General features: G+C 34.0%; 1 protein-coding gene across 3 annotated transcripts in view; it reads right to left on the bottom strand.

Annotated features, from left to right (window-relative positions):
• TMTC2 (transmembrane O-mannosyltransferase targeting cadherins 2) overlaps window positions 1–15158 on the bottom strand; it is a 261535-nt gene that overhangs the window by 22605 nt on the left and 223772 nt on the right. For 2 of the 3 annotated variants that reach the window (XM_082773154.1, XM_082773156.1), the window contains exons 10-11: window positions 7123–7237; window positions 1263–1326 (exon numbers count right to left, since the gene is read on the bottom strand). In XM_082773154.1, coding sequence (XP_082629280.1) covers window positions 1263–1326; window positions 7123–7237 — 179 coding nt within the window. Of the gene's footprint in view, window positions 1–616; window positions 858–1262; window positions 1327–7122; window positions 7238–15158 lie in introns of those variants that run through there. The other variant, XM_082773155.1, reaches the window with a different exon arrangement.

Genomic DNA, 15158 nt, shown 5'->3' with positions numbered 1-15158 from the left:
CTTAAGAGGATACACTGAGCTTTACCCTTCTGTTGACTTCCACAGTACAGTGGTGCTAATGGTGTGTGCAATGAACTGGAGAGTCAAGCTAAACAAGTGCTGATTCAATAAATATCTAAGTTAATAGACAGTTGCTATCTTTTGGTCTAAAATGTAATTTCACAAAATACAAATTAAAGGAATACATAGATTTTGGAGTTGGTTTGTGTGTTTTTGTTTTGTTTTGTTTTTAAAGAGACTGTGAAAATGAAAGTTTCATATGAATAGGTTACTTTATTTTTTTGTATTTTGTTAGCTTATTTTGAGTTTTAGCTAGTGTTAGTTTGGGGTATTAGGCACCAAAATTCTTTAGTTTTAAGACTGTATTCTTTTGCCATTTTTTTAAACGAAAATGCTAACCTATTTTCAAATTAAGCACTATAGAATTTCACAACAAGAATGTGTTCTGTACTTGATACCTTCAATAGACAAAGTATGAGGGTTTAAAAATAATTTCTGCCCCATTTATATCCATGAGTGGTGTTTCCTCCCAAAGTCCAAAGGTAATTGAAAAGAAATATAACATTGAGTAATAAACAGTAAAAAGAAAATATTTTATTCCTTTAGTTCCTGATGCAATAAAATTGGTAATGAACTTTATTTTTTTTTAACAGGGCGCTCATATATTCCTACATATTTCCACTTCAAGGAATAAGCATTTCTTTACTTCAAGGAATAAGCATTTCTTTACTTCACTTTACTTCAAGGAATAAGCATTTTTTTTCTTTACTTCAGCATTTACTTTCTTTACTTCAAGGAATAAGCATTTCTTTAAACCATCTTTAAGTCTGTTGAACAACAACATTTTCCACAAGTTCCTGACAGAAAAAAAGGCATAAATGTATTATTTAAAATGCATTAAATAGTAGATCACAGAATAGCCTTTCATTATCTTGTTACTAGCGAAAATAGATGGAATTAGGAGAGCTTTCCAAACTTGACACATTTAAAAGTAGATAAATAAATCTAAATCTATAAATCTTTTTTTCAAATATGTGAGCCAAGTATGACTTGTTGCTGGAATACTACACTAAGATAACATGAAAGTGTACTGATTGGTCTAGCCAATGCATGACTTTATCTGACTACCCTATAATTGACCATATATGATACAGGCCAAGAAATCAAACGTTCCAGCACGAAGTCCCTCCTCAGCATAAACAGTTCAGCACTACAGCACATTCATCAGTTTACGTAATAGATATCATTGAGAAGGTACTTACATTAGGTCTTAATCCTGCTGCCATTTCATAATATTTCTCAGCTTCTTCATTAAGGCTGGCTTGTCTATAAGAATGCATATATATATATATATAATTACTCTTCAGTTTCCTTGGGTTAAAAACAAACCAACAAACATACAAAAGCACACCTAAAAATACTGCAACTATTCCCCACCATTTAAGGATATTACCTTAACAAATACCCAAAATATCTAAAAGATTGTAGTTCAGCATATCCATTTCATCTGATGAACCCTCTTTGTGTATTATATTTTCTTCTTAGTTCTGAAAAGGTACATAGTTTTTCTGAAAATTAGTGCACACTGGAGAGAACTTCAGAAGGCTAAATGCTCATCTGAGGCAAAAGCACTGATGTACCAGTCTTTACCAGAGGAAAACCTGGTTTATTTTTTGTAATTACCCATACTCTAACAGTAAACCATTAAGGTACATGTTATACAATAACATAGTTCATTTTTTTCTGTTTCTCAAAGAACACTGTTATTCAAGAAACCAAATACAGAAAATACTACTTCTTAAAAATAGGTTTCTATGATTCAGGGAAATCATTTATATGAGTTCTCATTTCAACACCTACTCACATCAGACCAAGAGTGGGTTTAACTTATACATCATACTGCAAGGGAATAAGATGAGTCTCGGGGTATCTGAAGCACTATCAGCCCACCTCTTTTCTTTCTCCTTTCATATAGATGGCACCTACATTCTCCTAGTAGTTTAATTTTTATACCTTCGTTCCCTCACTTTTAATTTTAATGCATTCAAAAGAATGCATTATGTTGCCAAAGAAATCCAAATGCATTTTTTTTGCTCAACAGGCCCTTTTTACATTGTCTCTCAAACTCCTGTCTACTTCTTTTGTCTCTACATTCTTAAACTCTATCAAAATTTTCATTGTGGCCACTGGCTGAAGGAGTATCTCTCAATCACATACAAGTTATGAGAAAGACGGTAAATATGTAGGAACAACTGGCAAGCTACATATCTTTTGCTATTGCTTTGTCACAATATTGAAGCCAAGGAGGAAAAAAAAATAGGGAGAGAGAGTTAGCTGTCTTCATATAAGAGATCTTGTTTGTTATGTGATTACAGATACATTTGTATGATACAAGTGAAAAATTAGAAAACAAGGATAAAACAGACCAGGATGGATTATTATTTTTACTTTTTCTTCCCCTTCAAAGAACAGTAATTAGCTGAGAATAAGTCAGCTGAGCACATGTATCTGGAGATATTACTTTGTTAGTTACATGTGATGTTTCACGTGCTTTGCTGTTCAGTGATCACATTTTGTTCTAATTTTGTATTCCCATCCACTAAAATTTTAAACTTTAGCCACATTATACATGATAAGCAGTTATTTCCAATCAACATATTTTAACAGACAGTTATTGCTCTTGGGAAGAGAAAGGGAGGATGGATAATTCCTTTGAAGTTTCTCACATACTTCACATGCAGCCTGAAACCACTTCCTGACTAACAATTTAACACGTACAACCCAGTTGATACCTGTTAACTGTTTGATATTACTTTGGACATGCATCTTCAACACAGTGGTTGCTGTGGTTAAATATAATTGAATGTCTAAAAACACTCATTTAACATGCTTCTGTATCACCCCTGAGGGGCATTAGTAGCACTTGAAACTACTGAAAAAAAAATATATATATATATATAAATATATATATATATCATACTTCCAAATTTCAGGACTTACTATAAGGCACATAAAATGAAATATGTCACACAGCTTTTTTTTTTTTCCTGTTTACACAGAACTGTCAGGAAACAAAGCATTTCTGAATGTAGTGAAAACCCATACATGTAAGGTGCTTTATCCAGGGGCAGACACAGACCATACATTTCAGCTCAAAAAAGTGTTGTTGGCACGTAAATATAGAACAAATTAAAATCTTGTCCAATTTTAGCCCAGAAGTGGAAATACATGGCTTGCTTTCCTCCCACATGCACATACTGATCATTAATTTTCAAACTGAAATCAATTTAAATTTATAATTATCTATTAAAATTGGCTTATATAAACGAACACACACCAACTAATCTGTTCAGAAAAATGCCAGTTCCATTACTGAGGCATTCAGCAACTGCTCCTTTAGTTAAGATACGGGAGAATTCTGGTTCACATTTTCACTGGAGATCTATGCTAGAAATTCATTATGTTAAGCCTTGGAATGGCTATCCCTTGAGAAAAATAAAAGGCACAGGGGTAGGAAATTGCAGTAACCCTATGCCACTAAGCAGTAAAGGGCTCTGGATCAATGTCAAAAAACGGAAGGACACCACTAAAGGAAACATAATTGACATCGCAGTAAAACATTAGACAAAATGTTGATAATAAAACAGAAAGGAAGGAAAAGAAGTAAAGAGAAGTTGGGAAGACAGAGCCCTTTTTATACTTAAGATGTATATTTCAACCTGTATTCCAAATCTTTTCATGAGGACTGTCCTTGAAAACACATCTGATTTCCCCAATTAACATCTAGCATTCAATCTTATTTCAAGGGACAAAAATGTCTTCTCTCTTTATTCTCCCATCTCTCTCTACCTGAGCCTACAGACCTACCAGTTCCTGTGTTTCACCAGTTCCAGGTGATTACCAATGACACTTCCTAAACGTGCTGGACAACACATTACTCTTAGGTTCTCCTGACACCCAGTTACATTCAACTTACATTCATTTTAAATGTTTATGCTAACCACTGGAAAAAATACTGCTTTGAGAGAAAAAACTACACCAATGTTTAGATACATAAACTGGCTTAGATACATAAACAAGTGAATGGAAAGGGCTATTTCAGCGTCAGGCTGTTATTTTTTTTATTTTTTTTTTAAAGTGAAATAATGGATAACAGTCCCACTATGAAAAAGACATTTTCCTGAAAGAGGTCCGTATTTAATAGAACAGATTTTTGATACTTGTCATTCTTAATGGAACCTTTTGTGTCATACCAAAATTATAATGACATTCCATACATATAACCCTTCATCCATATTTTCAGTTTTACAACAATTACAGAATTTTACAGGAATGATATAGTTAGCCATACATATACATATTTAAATACAACGATAGCAGTTACATAGTGAATAAAATCTGTGTAGGTAACAATATAGGGTGAACTGGTATCTGTGAGATTGTGCCAGCAACTAGACCTTATGTTCAGTCAGTGTGTTTGGCAAGCCAAAATATTCACATAGATGTTCACTGCAAAATGAAGACCAAGTCACGTAGCACTGCTCTAATTCAAACTTATGTTTTTAAATTGCCAATAAGCATGCAATGACTTCATGTAATACAATGGTTGCCCAGAGCAACCCATTGTCTTACAGAAGCATGAAAAAGAAATATTCCTACAAAAAAGTGCTTTTTAGCTCTTCTCCCTATGCTTGTTTTCATTTGAAGACAACATGAAGCTCTTTTCCTGTTTCAAATTAGTATGGCGCTGTCACTACACTGCCATTCCTCATTCTAAATTCAACCATCTCTTAGTTCACAGGAAACCTGTCTCACCTCAGTACACAACTGCCAAGTGAAACAGCAATGTTAAGAGATGACTCTGTCACTGAAGTTAGAGCCACCATAAGGCACTCCCAATATATATGCTTCACTACACTCCATTCAGATGTATCTAGCTTTACCGAAAGGCTTCAAGCTGAGGCTATAAGCAAAAGCATAGCAAACACTACAAAAGTAAAACGCATGAGCAGTTACTGTTTTAAGAACCACCTCAAAAAAATAAACAACAGCTACATAACCCTTGAATATAGCTGTCTGAAAAACAAATTCTGTGAGAAAACAAATTTTACAAGCAAGAACTATTCAAGTTAAAAGTTACCAGACTGTTGAAAATAAATTATTACATTCATCCCACATCTCACTCCTCTTACAGGTGACTCAATTCATCTGACATTGCATTATCATGATCCTACAGAAATCAACCAGGCAAAAAAATGATTAACTGTTTGTGTAATTAGGAAAAAAAGGAGATTCACTAATAATACAAACTTGACCTCAGCTTCAGACTTAGTCACAAAGACAGAAAGTAAACAGTGATGGAATACCTCACAGAAGGAGCTGGAATCTTTCTTGTGACTGCAAAACTGAGAACAGGCTATCTAAAATACAGCTATGGCATTAGGACACAGTTAACAGTTCTGTTGCAAATTTACAAAACATTAATTCACAGCACTCCAGTGTATGCCTTGTTCAAATTTTTCAAAAATTGTTAATTACTGGTGTAGAAAACAAATTGAACTTGGAGGGAATGCTGTGATTTTATCCACCCAAAGCAGCTGTAACCCAGATTATAAAGAATTTATGTACAATTCTAAATAAGCATCTTCATGTTTCTAAATCTCCTGACACTCCTTGGGGTAATGGTGGAAACAGGTTAATGACAAAAGGGAAAGATGATACTTCCCTGAATCAACAGTACGGCACTGGGAAGAACATTCAGTCAATACAAAAATATTAGAATTTGCAAAAAGAAAAAAAAAAAGAGCTACTGCTATTACCTTCCCAGACATTTTGGACATCCTGCATCACCCACTTCAATATCAATTTCTTTCTCTTAATCCACAACAAGCTTGAATTGAAGCTTGGATTCAGCTTTCATGCCTAACTTACTATGCTTCTGTCTATGAATTTATTTAATTAAACTAGATGTTTTAACTTCCCGAATTGAGGAGACAGTTTCAGAAAATAATCAGGAGGAAGGAAAAATAGTGGATATACCTGTTGCAGGTCAAACCATTATATATCAGTGAACCATTTGTCTGTGCTTCTTTTCTAATCTATAAGCAGTAAGAGCTATATCTAAGAATGTTTTGGGGCTTATTTCAAAATCCTGGTATAAAAAACTTCATTCTACAACACAGGTCACTTGGCTGAAGCTGATTCTACCTTCTTTTTAATATCACTTTCTTTTCCTTTCATTTCATATCCTAAGTGTTAAAAGTACAAACAGCCAAGTGACAGATATTCATTAAATAAATAATCTCAATAACTGTTTTATGCTAATGAAGTATATTTTTTATTTCCTTGTCATCCATTTTCTGAGCATAGATGTAATCTAAATGAAATCAAGTATCCTCATAACTGTCAAGTCAACAATAGATAATAATTAGATAGTTATCCTAGAAATAAGTGTGGATGATACCTATTAAAGTAATGTGAATTTAATGATCACGTTCAGGCAGAAGCTCAATGTTACTGAATATCCAGGTCTAACAACTTTAAAAGGAAAAAAAGGCAACTAAAATTTTATTCATTTCAGATACGAGAACAGAATTAAATATGACTACATTTAAAATCATAGATTCTGATAATAGTAATTGCTCCTGTGTGTCTAAAAGTCAGCATTAACCCGAGAATATTTAGATGTCTAATCATCCTAGTGTTCCCTACTGATATTAACACAAAAGGTGATATTTCCAATATTCTCTAGTTACCTCCAGATCTATAATTTTCAAATGCTATGCATCCTAAATCTTAAGAGATCAGATCAAAGGAAATCCTGCAGGATGTTTTTCACAAAAGAAACAATTGTTTTTATATGCAAGTAAAAAGAACTACCTACTTGTGAACAACGGAAGTTGTAAAGGCAATAAATTATGAGCTAGCACATAGAAAATTAGAAATAGATAGTCCTAATCCCACAACACTTTCATTACATTTCTTTTCATCTTACTAGAGATATTAAATTATTCAAAACAGTCCCTGAGCTTTAAAAATAAACCCTTTTTAAGCAAAGGCTGTAAAGACTTTTTTCTCCAAAACAAGAGAAGAAAATCAAGTAAGACATGTAAAGGTACTAACCTGAGCATATGGGCTGCATTGAAAACAACATCAAATTCTGTATTATCGAGTTCAGCTGCTTTCTTTGCCATCTCAGCTGCTTCTATTAGACGGGATTCTTCTAGGAGGAACTGACCTGGAATAGAGTACATGAACATGAATTCATGTAAAACAACTGATAGGTAATACTTCAGAAAATACAGATACAAAAAAAGAATTAAAAAACAAAAACAAATTAGATGTCCCACACTCAGTGTTTGGTCATTTATTGATTTACTCTGCATTGCAATATAATTAAAATGTAGAAAATACAGAAAAATCCAGTAGATATGATAGGAATGACTAACTGAAATATTTACAAAAGATATTTATGATTAGGAATAATGTCACAATAAAACTAAGCTGTCAAAAAACTATACCCTTGATCTGAGAGAGGCCTGTCTTCAAGAACCTGCCCTTCTGCTTATAGTTATACTGATCTTTGCTTCCTCAGAGGAAAAAGAAATAAAATCAAATAGCCTCTACAAGCAAAATATATTCCCATTTTATAAGGATATCTCAAAGATCGTATCAAATATATTTTTTACTTCTACATACATATATGCAAATGTTTCCCCAGCTTTAGAATTATAAGCAATACTTTGCTTTAAAAAGTTTGTATATGTATACCTTGATGAACTGACACTTTATCACATATATCAATGATTCTAATAGAATTGCAGTTTTTTATGTTTCCTAAGTAATCCTTACCTTTCACGTAAAAAAAAACAAACAAAAAAAAAACACCTGAAGATAGCTAAAATCATGTGACTGAATTTTTACAAATGGCAATATTGTAATCATCACACCAAGTTAAAACAGAGAAGAATAAATAATTTAGCATTAAGCAAACTTCAACTAAAGTACAGTAGTTTCAAAAGATAGGCAAATAACAACTAGTAAAACTCAACAAAATTGAGTTTTCCTTTGAAGAAGAACCTTAGTGATATGGTTTAGTGGAGGACTTGTTAGTGTTAGGTCAGAGGTTGGACTCGATGATCTAGAGTTCTCTTCCAACCTAGAAATTCTGTGATTCTGTGAAGAAGAAAACACTTTGGAAGCTACTCAAACCACCGTAGTTCTGCTCCTTTTAATGACTTTTTCACACCTAATTTGTAAAACATGTTATTTTTGGATCATGGACTTTTCAAAGGGTTTCAGCTGTCTAGACTTTGTGTCTGCATAACCTTATATTTGGAAAAGCCATCTTGAAGTATGGTGATTATATGCTCCAACATCCCATCCTTCCTTTTTTATCTTACTTTTGAAAAATCAGATCACTCATCCAAAAGTCCACCAAGTCATCACTGGCCACAAGCCTCTTCAGGAACAACAGTCCATGAAAAAATGAGTTCCTCTCATGGTAAGTGATTTTCTTTCTTTCTTGCCTCCTTTCCTCATACATTCCCTGTTGCTTTCTATATTTTTCTGCAGAAAATCCACTTAACCAGAGCCAGCAAGGTCTGTAAGGGCACAGTGAATCCAGTAATGCTTGGGTACAATGAACATTTTTGCAGAAGGAATTATCTCAATACCAAAAGTGATGAAAGACAGCTTTCCTAGCTTTTTGCTTTTTCTCCATGGATACATTTCAACTTGGCAAGAGACAGGAGATTCTTTACTCAGACAGTCACCTATGTCTTAGATATTCAGATCTGCAAAAGAGTCTTGGAAAAACATTCACATCTTACTGCATTCATAGCATAAGCCTTGCTTGCTTCAGTTACATCCACTCTCAGCTATGCGCCATCCTTTCATGCACTATGATGTTTTATGTTGTTTCCAGAAATAAATGATTTACAAAAAGGCTTTCTTAGAACAGCGAGAGGAAGGGAAAAACATAAAAAGAAAACATATGAGAACAATTTTGATCATAAGAAATTAATTTATCTTCAGAATTATTAACTATTGCTTGAGTCATTAACGGAAGTCTCTTATGAATGAGAAAATGTCAATATTTTCTCTCTTTCCTTATGTCAAGATGGGGAAAAAAATGGGACAAAAGTTACATTTTTTTTTCTTTTTTTTGGTACCACATCAGGACATGCTTTATATACAGCAGGACAATCTCTGAATCTGAAAATTCTCAGACAATCTACCAATTACAATAGGCAGTTCGTATCCCCTGATTTGGCTGAATTATTTGAAAATAAAACTTTAGTTGATATTCCAATTCACTTTCAAATGAACTGAAAGAGCATCCCTCATCTTTAAGTCAATGTCAAAGCAAACCAGCCTAAAACTGTTAATATTGTGGGTGGCATTTTTTGTTGTTTGTTTGTTTTGTTTGTTTGCTTGTTTGTTTATAATGGAAAGTACTAGATTAGGAAAGCAAGATGGTAGTAACTGGATGTACTCTTTATACAGGAGGAGAGAAAGAACACGTAACCTTTTAGGCTTTGAGATGTACTAAGCCTTGAAGATTATTGTGAAAAAAAAAAAAAAAAAATATTTTGCAGCTTAGAACCTGAAAATAATGTCAACTGATCATTAGCCTAATTAATTCCAAAAGGGTGGAATAAAATATTTCTTTATTGTCTTCATCAAAAATAATTCAAGGATTTTTAGGGAGAGATCTTCAGAACCATACTTCTAGCTGTCTGTATGAAACATTTCAACACTGGAGCTCAACAGAGATGTTATCTTAGGTATATTTATAACTAGTCCGAATGTAATAGAATGTAGCTGGTACATTCAACTTAATGTGACATAATCAACAAATTTCTCGACTGAGATTTACATTATTAAAACAGTAAAATTCTTTCTCTTCATCCATTTAATTACTAAATTACATTCTTGGAAACCTTTTCAAACCAATACTAATGGTTTACTGGCTGTCTTAAGCAACATATACTAGGTTAATTCTTAGCTCTTTAAGAGGTCTATAATATCAACATACTACTAAAAATATTATGAAATTCCTACATGCTTTAGGATTACTACAAGAAGGCTAATTTAGAATAGAACATCATTATTTACATTTACTGAAAAGCAAGTGCATTGCTAGCTGCTTTAGCTAAAGGCTTATTTTTATTAATGGCTTTTTCTATGATTCTGGCTGCATACATTCCATTAGTCTACATGGACATATCAAAAATGTCAGCAACAACTCTAACATTTTAAATTCTTAAAAAGGGAATTCACTCTCTGTTTACTATCAGGACTCTTAAGAGTGTCTCTATAATAGGATTATTATTTTATATAACATATTAAAGGATAATCTTTACTGCAGTTTTACCAAAGCTATCTAAAACAAATTGCAATTAATCCATGACACCAACTAAGTACAAGTAAGACTTTCCAGAAAACTCTCGACTGCGCATTCCTATAAAAAAATCTCTCTCCTGCACTGAAGGGTTAATAACAGTGGAAATACCTCATGTTAAGTGGATAGGTAGCAGATGACACATGGCACCCTCCTGAAACCAACTGTAGCATCATTTACATCTAAACTCTTACAGAATTCTGACTGCAAACAAGAGAGGAGAACACCCTGCAACTGCCCCACTCATTTCCTAAGTAGAGGTAATTTAATCAGAGGTTGCTGATTAAGCATTTCCATAAACTGACTGGGCTACAAATATAAATGACTGCTACCTTTTCAGTCTAGTGGAAAAGTCTACACTTGAGCATGCAGTTGTGTGGTGGGCTGCCCTAACCAGAGCCAAGCACTTGCTTGCTCACCCCCCAGCATGATGAGGGGACAGTAAAGGAAAAACAAAAGCAAGAAAATTTGAGGTTCAAGATAAAAACAGTTTAATATGTGAAGGAAAAAGAAAAAAAAAAAAAAGAAAAAGAGAAAAAAAAGACAAAAAAGGAAATTGCTCACTGCTTCTCATATGTGGACTGATGCCCAGCAAGTTGTTTAACAAAGCTCACCTTAGAAGCCAAAAATCCTCTTTTTCTTCCTCTACTTCAGTTTCTATTGCTAAACATAACACTATATGCTATAGAATATACCTTTGGCCAGTTTGGGTCAGCTGTCCAAGCTGTATCCCCTCTGGGGACGGAGTGGGGAAAAGAGAAAGCTTTGATATTGTGCAAGCACTGTTCAGCAGCAGCCCAAACATTGGTGTGTTTATCAACGCTGCTTTAGCCACAATCCAAAACACAGCATCACCCAGGCTGTTATGAAAAAAGTTAACTCCATCCCAAACAGACACAGTACAAGGTGGAAACTTTCAGTTAAGAATTGAGATTTGCCAGGTTCTCCTGAAATGCAAACCAAATTTATTCACACATCTAAATTTGATTTACGGCATCTAAGTAGAGATAACCCATTTTGAAAACATTAGCTACAGCTCCTTTAAAATGATACACTAAGTTCATGGAAGAATGAATTGGATTGGCAGTTTTGTGTTGCAATTTCTTCAATAAAAAGGCGACTTCTGAACTTCTTCTGTCAAAGCTATAAAGATGTGTTTTCCCAAGAAAAGAACACTAGACAGGGCAAAATACTGGCAGAGTGTTAAGGTGGATCAGAAAGTTTGATCCACGAGCCCCTGGATCCAGGAGCCTCTTGTGTGGGTCCAAATTTACATGCAGGATTTTCTTCTTTGAAAGGTAGCTGGCAAACCGTGTGATTTATGAGACGCTGCCCAACATCACATACAGAGCTCTCTTATTGCAGGTGTCATGAATCTGAGTCTTGCCAACAGCATAAATTATGGTAGTCTGATTGTTTTTTGGAATCAGAATGAGATTTTTAGAAAATAGTTTTCTAGAAGCTCTGGATCCAAGATTTTCTTCCTTCAAGGAATGAGTATTTCTCATTGCTGTTCCAGAACAAGAGTGGGAAATCCACAGTCCAGTTCCAGATGTGATCTTCAACAACACTTTTCTTTGTCTGGAGCAGCATTATTACTTTAAATAGAATTTTCCATCTTTGCTAGATAGCATAGAGATGAGTGTAAATGTGTAGCCAAGAGTTCTTAAAGACCTTTGACAAAAGGGAACTAAGTCAATACTTCATTATCCTCTTAGTCATGTTTCTTTTTCCTCTAAACTCTAAGATACTTAAGCATCAAAAATAGTATTAAAAATTAAGGATCCTATACCTACGGCTTTGTTCAAACATTTTCCTGCAAATCACCAACAGTGGTTTTGAGTCTATATTGGACTGGAAAAAATGATAAGACAATATATGCAATCTACTTATCTCTGAAAAAAAAGAAAAAGAAAAAGAATATATATAATTTAAATAAATAATAAAATAAAGTAAAGTAAAGTAAAGTAAAATAAAATAAAATAAAATAAAATAAAATAAAATAAAATAAAATAAAATAAAATAAAGTAAAATAAAATAAAATAAAGTAAAATAAAATAAAATAAAGTAAAATAAAGTAAAATAAAATAAAATAAAATAAACCAGTTTCCAGTTCCCCATGGTTGAAAAGAACTGATTTTCATCTTCTGTCAAAAATTTTAACAACTATTCATCCATAGAGATGAAAGCATAGAGCTTTAATAATAATAATAATTAATTAAGAGCTTTAATAATAATAATAATAAAGCATAGAGCTTTAATAAAAGCCTGTATAATTCTCCCTCTAAAATGACCATGAACATTTGTAAAGCATTTTGTTAAGACCTGTGCAAACACCAGTTTAAAAGCTATAAACTGAATGGGTAGTCCTGCTATTTTGTTGTAATATAAAAGGTATTAATTGGTTGGGATATGCCTGTTTGTAACAATCTTTCATGTTCAGAGCACAAGCGCATTAGTGCGTGCCTCAAGAATTGGCTTCATCTATTCCCTACTGGCACTATGATCTTTTATTTCACTAGATAAAAGTGAAAGTTGCACCGATCTTTCCTTAGTTGAAATGTTCATTCTCTTTCGCTCACTGGCATCCATTCAAAGATACTTTGTACCAGAACAGAGAGGGTTTCTGAAACAGTGCATCTTGCTACTACTACTTTTAAAAAGAAACATTCTGAGTGTTCTGGGGATGCTCTTGGGTTTTCTCTTCCAACTTGCTTCCAGCTTGCTTTCTTGTCCTGCTGTCTTTATTAATGCAGAAAACAAACAAACAAACAAACAAAAACAAAACAAAACAAAAACAAGAGTAAACTTTCTTCTGAATAAGAAGGAAGAAAATTTCTAATCCCAACAGAGAGTAGTTAGCACTTGCTTTTTTAAATAGATATACCTTCATCACCAAATCTTCTGCATTTTATCCTCTTCAAAAGAGTTTTCTCCTTCTATGGCAGCAACTTAAACAACTATTTTAACATGAGAAGTGGATATATCAAGACCATAAACTCAAATGTCAAATGAGGTCTCTTCCAACCTAGAAAATTCTGTGATTCTGTGATTCTGTGATCTGTTTATAATAAACTTCACTAGTGGTTCTTTCAGCACATTCAACACCAAGGATTTGAAACCCAATATTTGTTGAAGCTTTCAAAGCACTTAGTGTTCCATCTCAAACCAAAACAGGTATCAGGTTCTGAGTGACTTCACACATTTTGTGAGTCTTTGAAGCACACAGAAAGGCTACAATATCATGTCTTGAGAACTGAACTATATTCTTATTGGCATGCGCAGAACCGTGACTGAAACCACCACTACCTCTGTGCCAATCAGGAGCAAAAGAGCAGATGCCAAGTGATATTTCTCTAAATGGAAAAATTTCCATAATATGCTGGGGAAGAAATGAGAGGAAAGACCTTGCCTCTGAGTTGATATTCAAAACTTTTTGGGTGATGAATCAATGTTGCAAGATGCCAAGTCAACAGACATGACCTAATGTAACTGTTTCCTCTCAGAGTTTCAAAACAGATTCATTGGCTGTGAATGAGCATTTCCCAGAGCAAGGGAATGTTTGCTTAAAGATCTTGTTTTCAAGGCCTGTTAAGACAATTTCTCACTGAATGTGTAGGATGTGACAGGGGAAACAAAGATGAACTTACATCACCTAGAATCACCTAGATGGCAGTAGCATTCCAGTTTGTTTTACTGTTCCTTATATCCCATTCCATCTTTCCACCTGCTTTCTGGCTTTCTTTCTGAAAGAACTGTTGGGGAGTCTATCCCCTCAATTCTTTTCTATCAAGAAGATTATTCAGTGCAAATAAAATGAATAGAAAGACTATGCAAGCCAGTGGGTGCTGCAACATCAATATCAGCACTGGCTTAGAACAGTCCTTTCTTATTAAACCTTTTATTTGTCTGAAAAACTTATCTGTTGCAGTTGTGCTAAATATACCATTGGATGTCATCCAGAGCACAACCAGAGATAACAGAGAAAAAATTAAATTGCAAGCCTTTGGGACTCAATGACTGATCTTGTGACCACATCTGGATCACTACAAGCTCTCACTAAAACATAAAAATGATGATGAAAATGTATAATGCAGAGGACCTGATGTTTTTACAAATCCTAAGCTAGAGTCTGGACCCTATATAATTCCCCAGACACCTGGTGATATATAAGGTTTGGAAAAGAGATACTTGGATAGGAAAGAACTATTCAGTTGTGCTTTTGTAGCACCTCCATGCTCTGTCTTCAAAAATCTTCATAATGAGTTGTTACTCATGGGTCAGAACATATAATCATTAACAAGTCTTTGGGGATCATTGCACCACAAGCTTTTTCAGTTCCTGCAGAAATCCCAAATTTTGGCAACATGAAAGATGCATAAAGACACATTTCCAGCACTGTCTCTAATCTAAAATTTCTACATGATAACTCTTGAACAGTCTAGTATATTGTGCTGAGGAAGCAGAGTCAGCCACATATTCAGGATGTCAGAATGATTAGATTTAAGGAGAAACTTAAAGGGAGAGCCAGAAACATGTACATTCCACAGCATTTAGGGTCGGTGACCTAGCTTGTTTGGAAGTACTCCACTACATTCCATCACTTAAGCAATTGGTTCTAAAGGGATTTTGGAATAAATAGTTATTAGAGTGGTTTGCAATAATCTTCTTTTAATGTTGTATGATAGCAACAGCCTAGAGAGCAGCAAAAAGGACTTGACAATTTATGAATACGTCTTTGTATGCTCATTAA

The sequence above is a fragment of the Aythya marila genome (assembly GCF_965140915.1).
Source record: "Aythya marila genome assembly, chromosome: 1".
In the NCBI taxonomy this organism is placed as follows: domain Eukaryota; kingdom Metazoa; phylum Chordata; class Aves; order Anseriformes; family Anatidae; genus Aythya; species Aythya marila.
The sequence above is the reverse complement of the archived record's forward strand: the minus strand, read 5'-3'. Positions and strand labels throughout refer to the sequence as shown.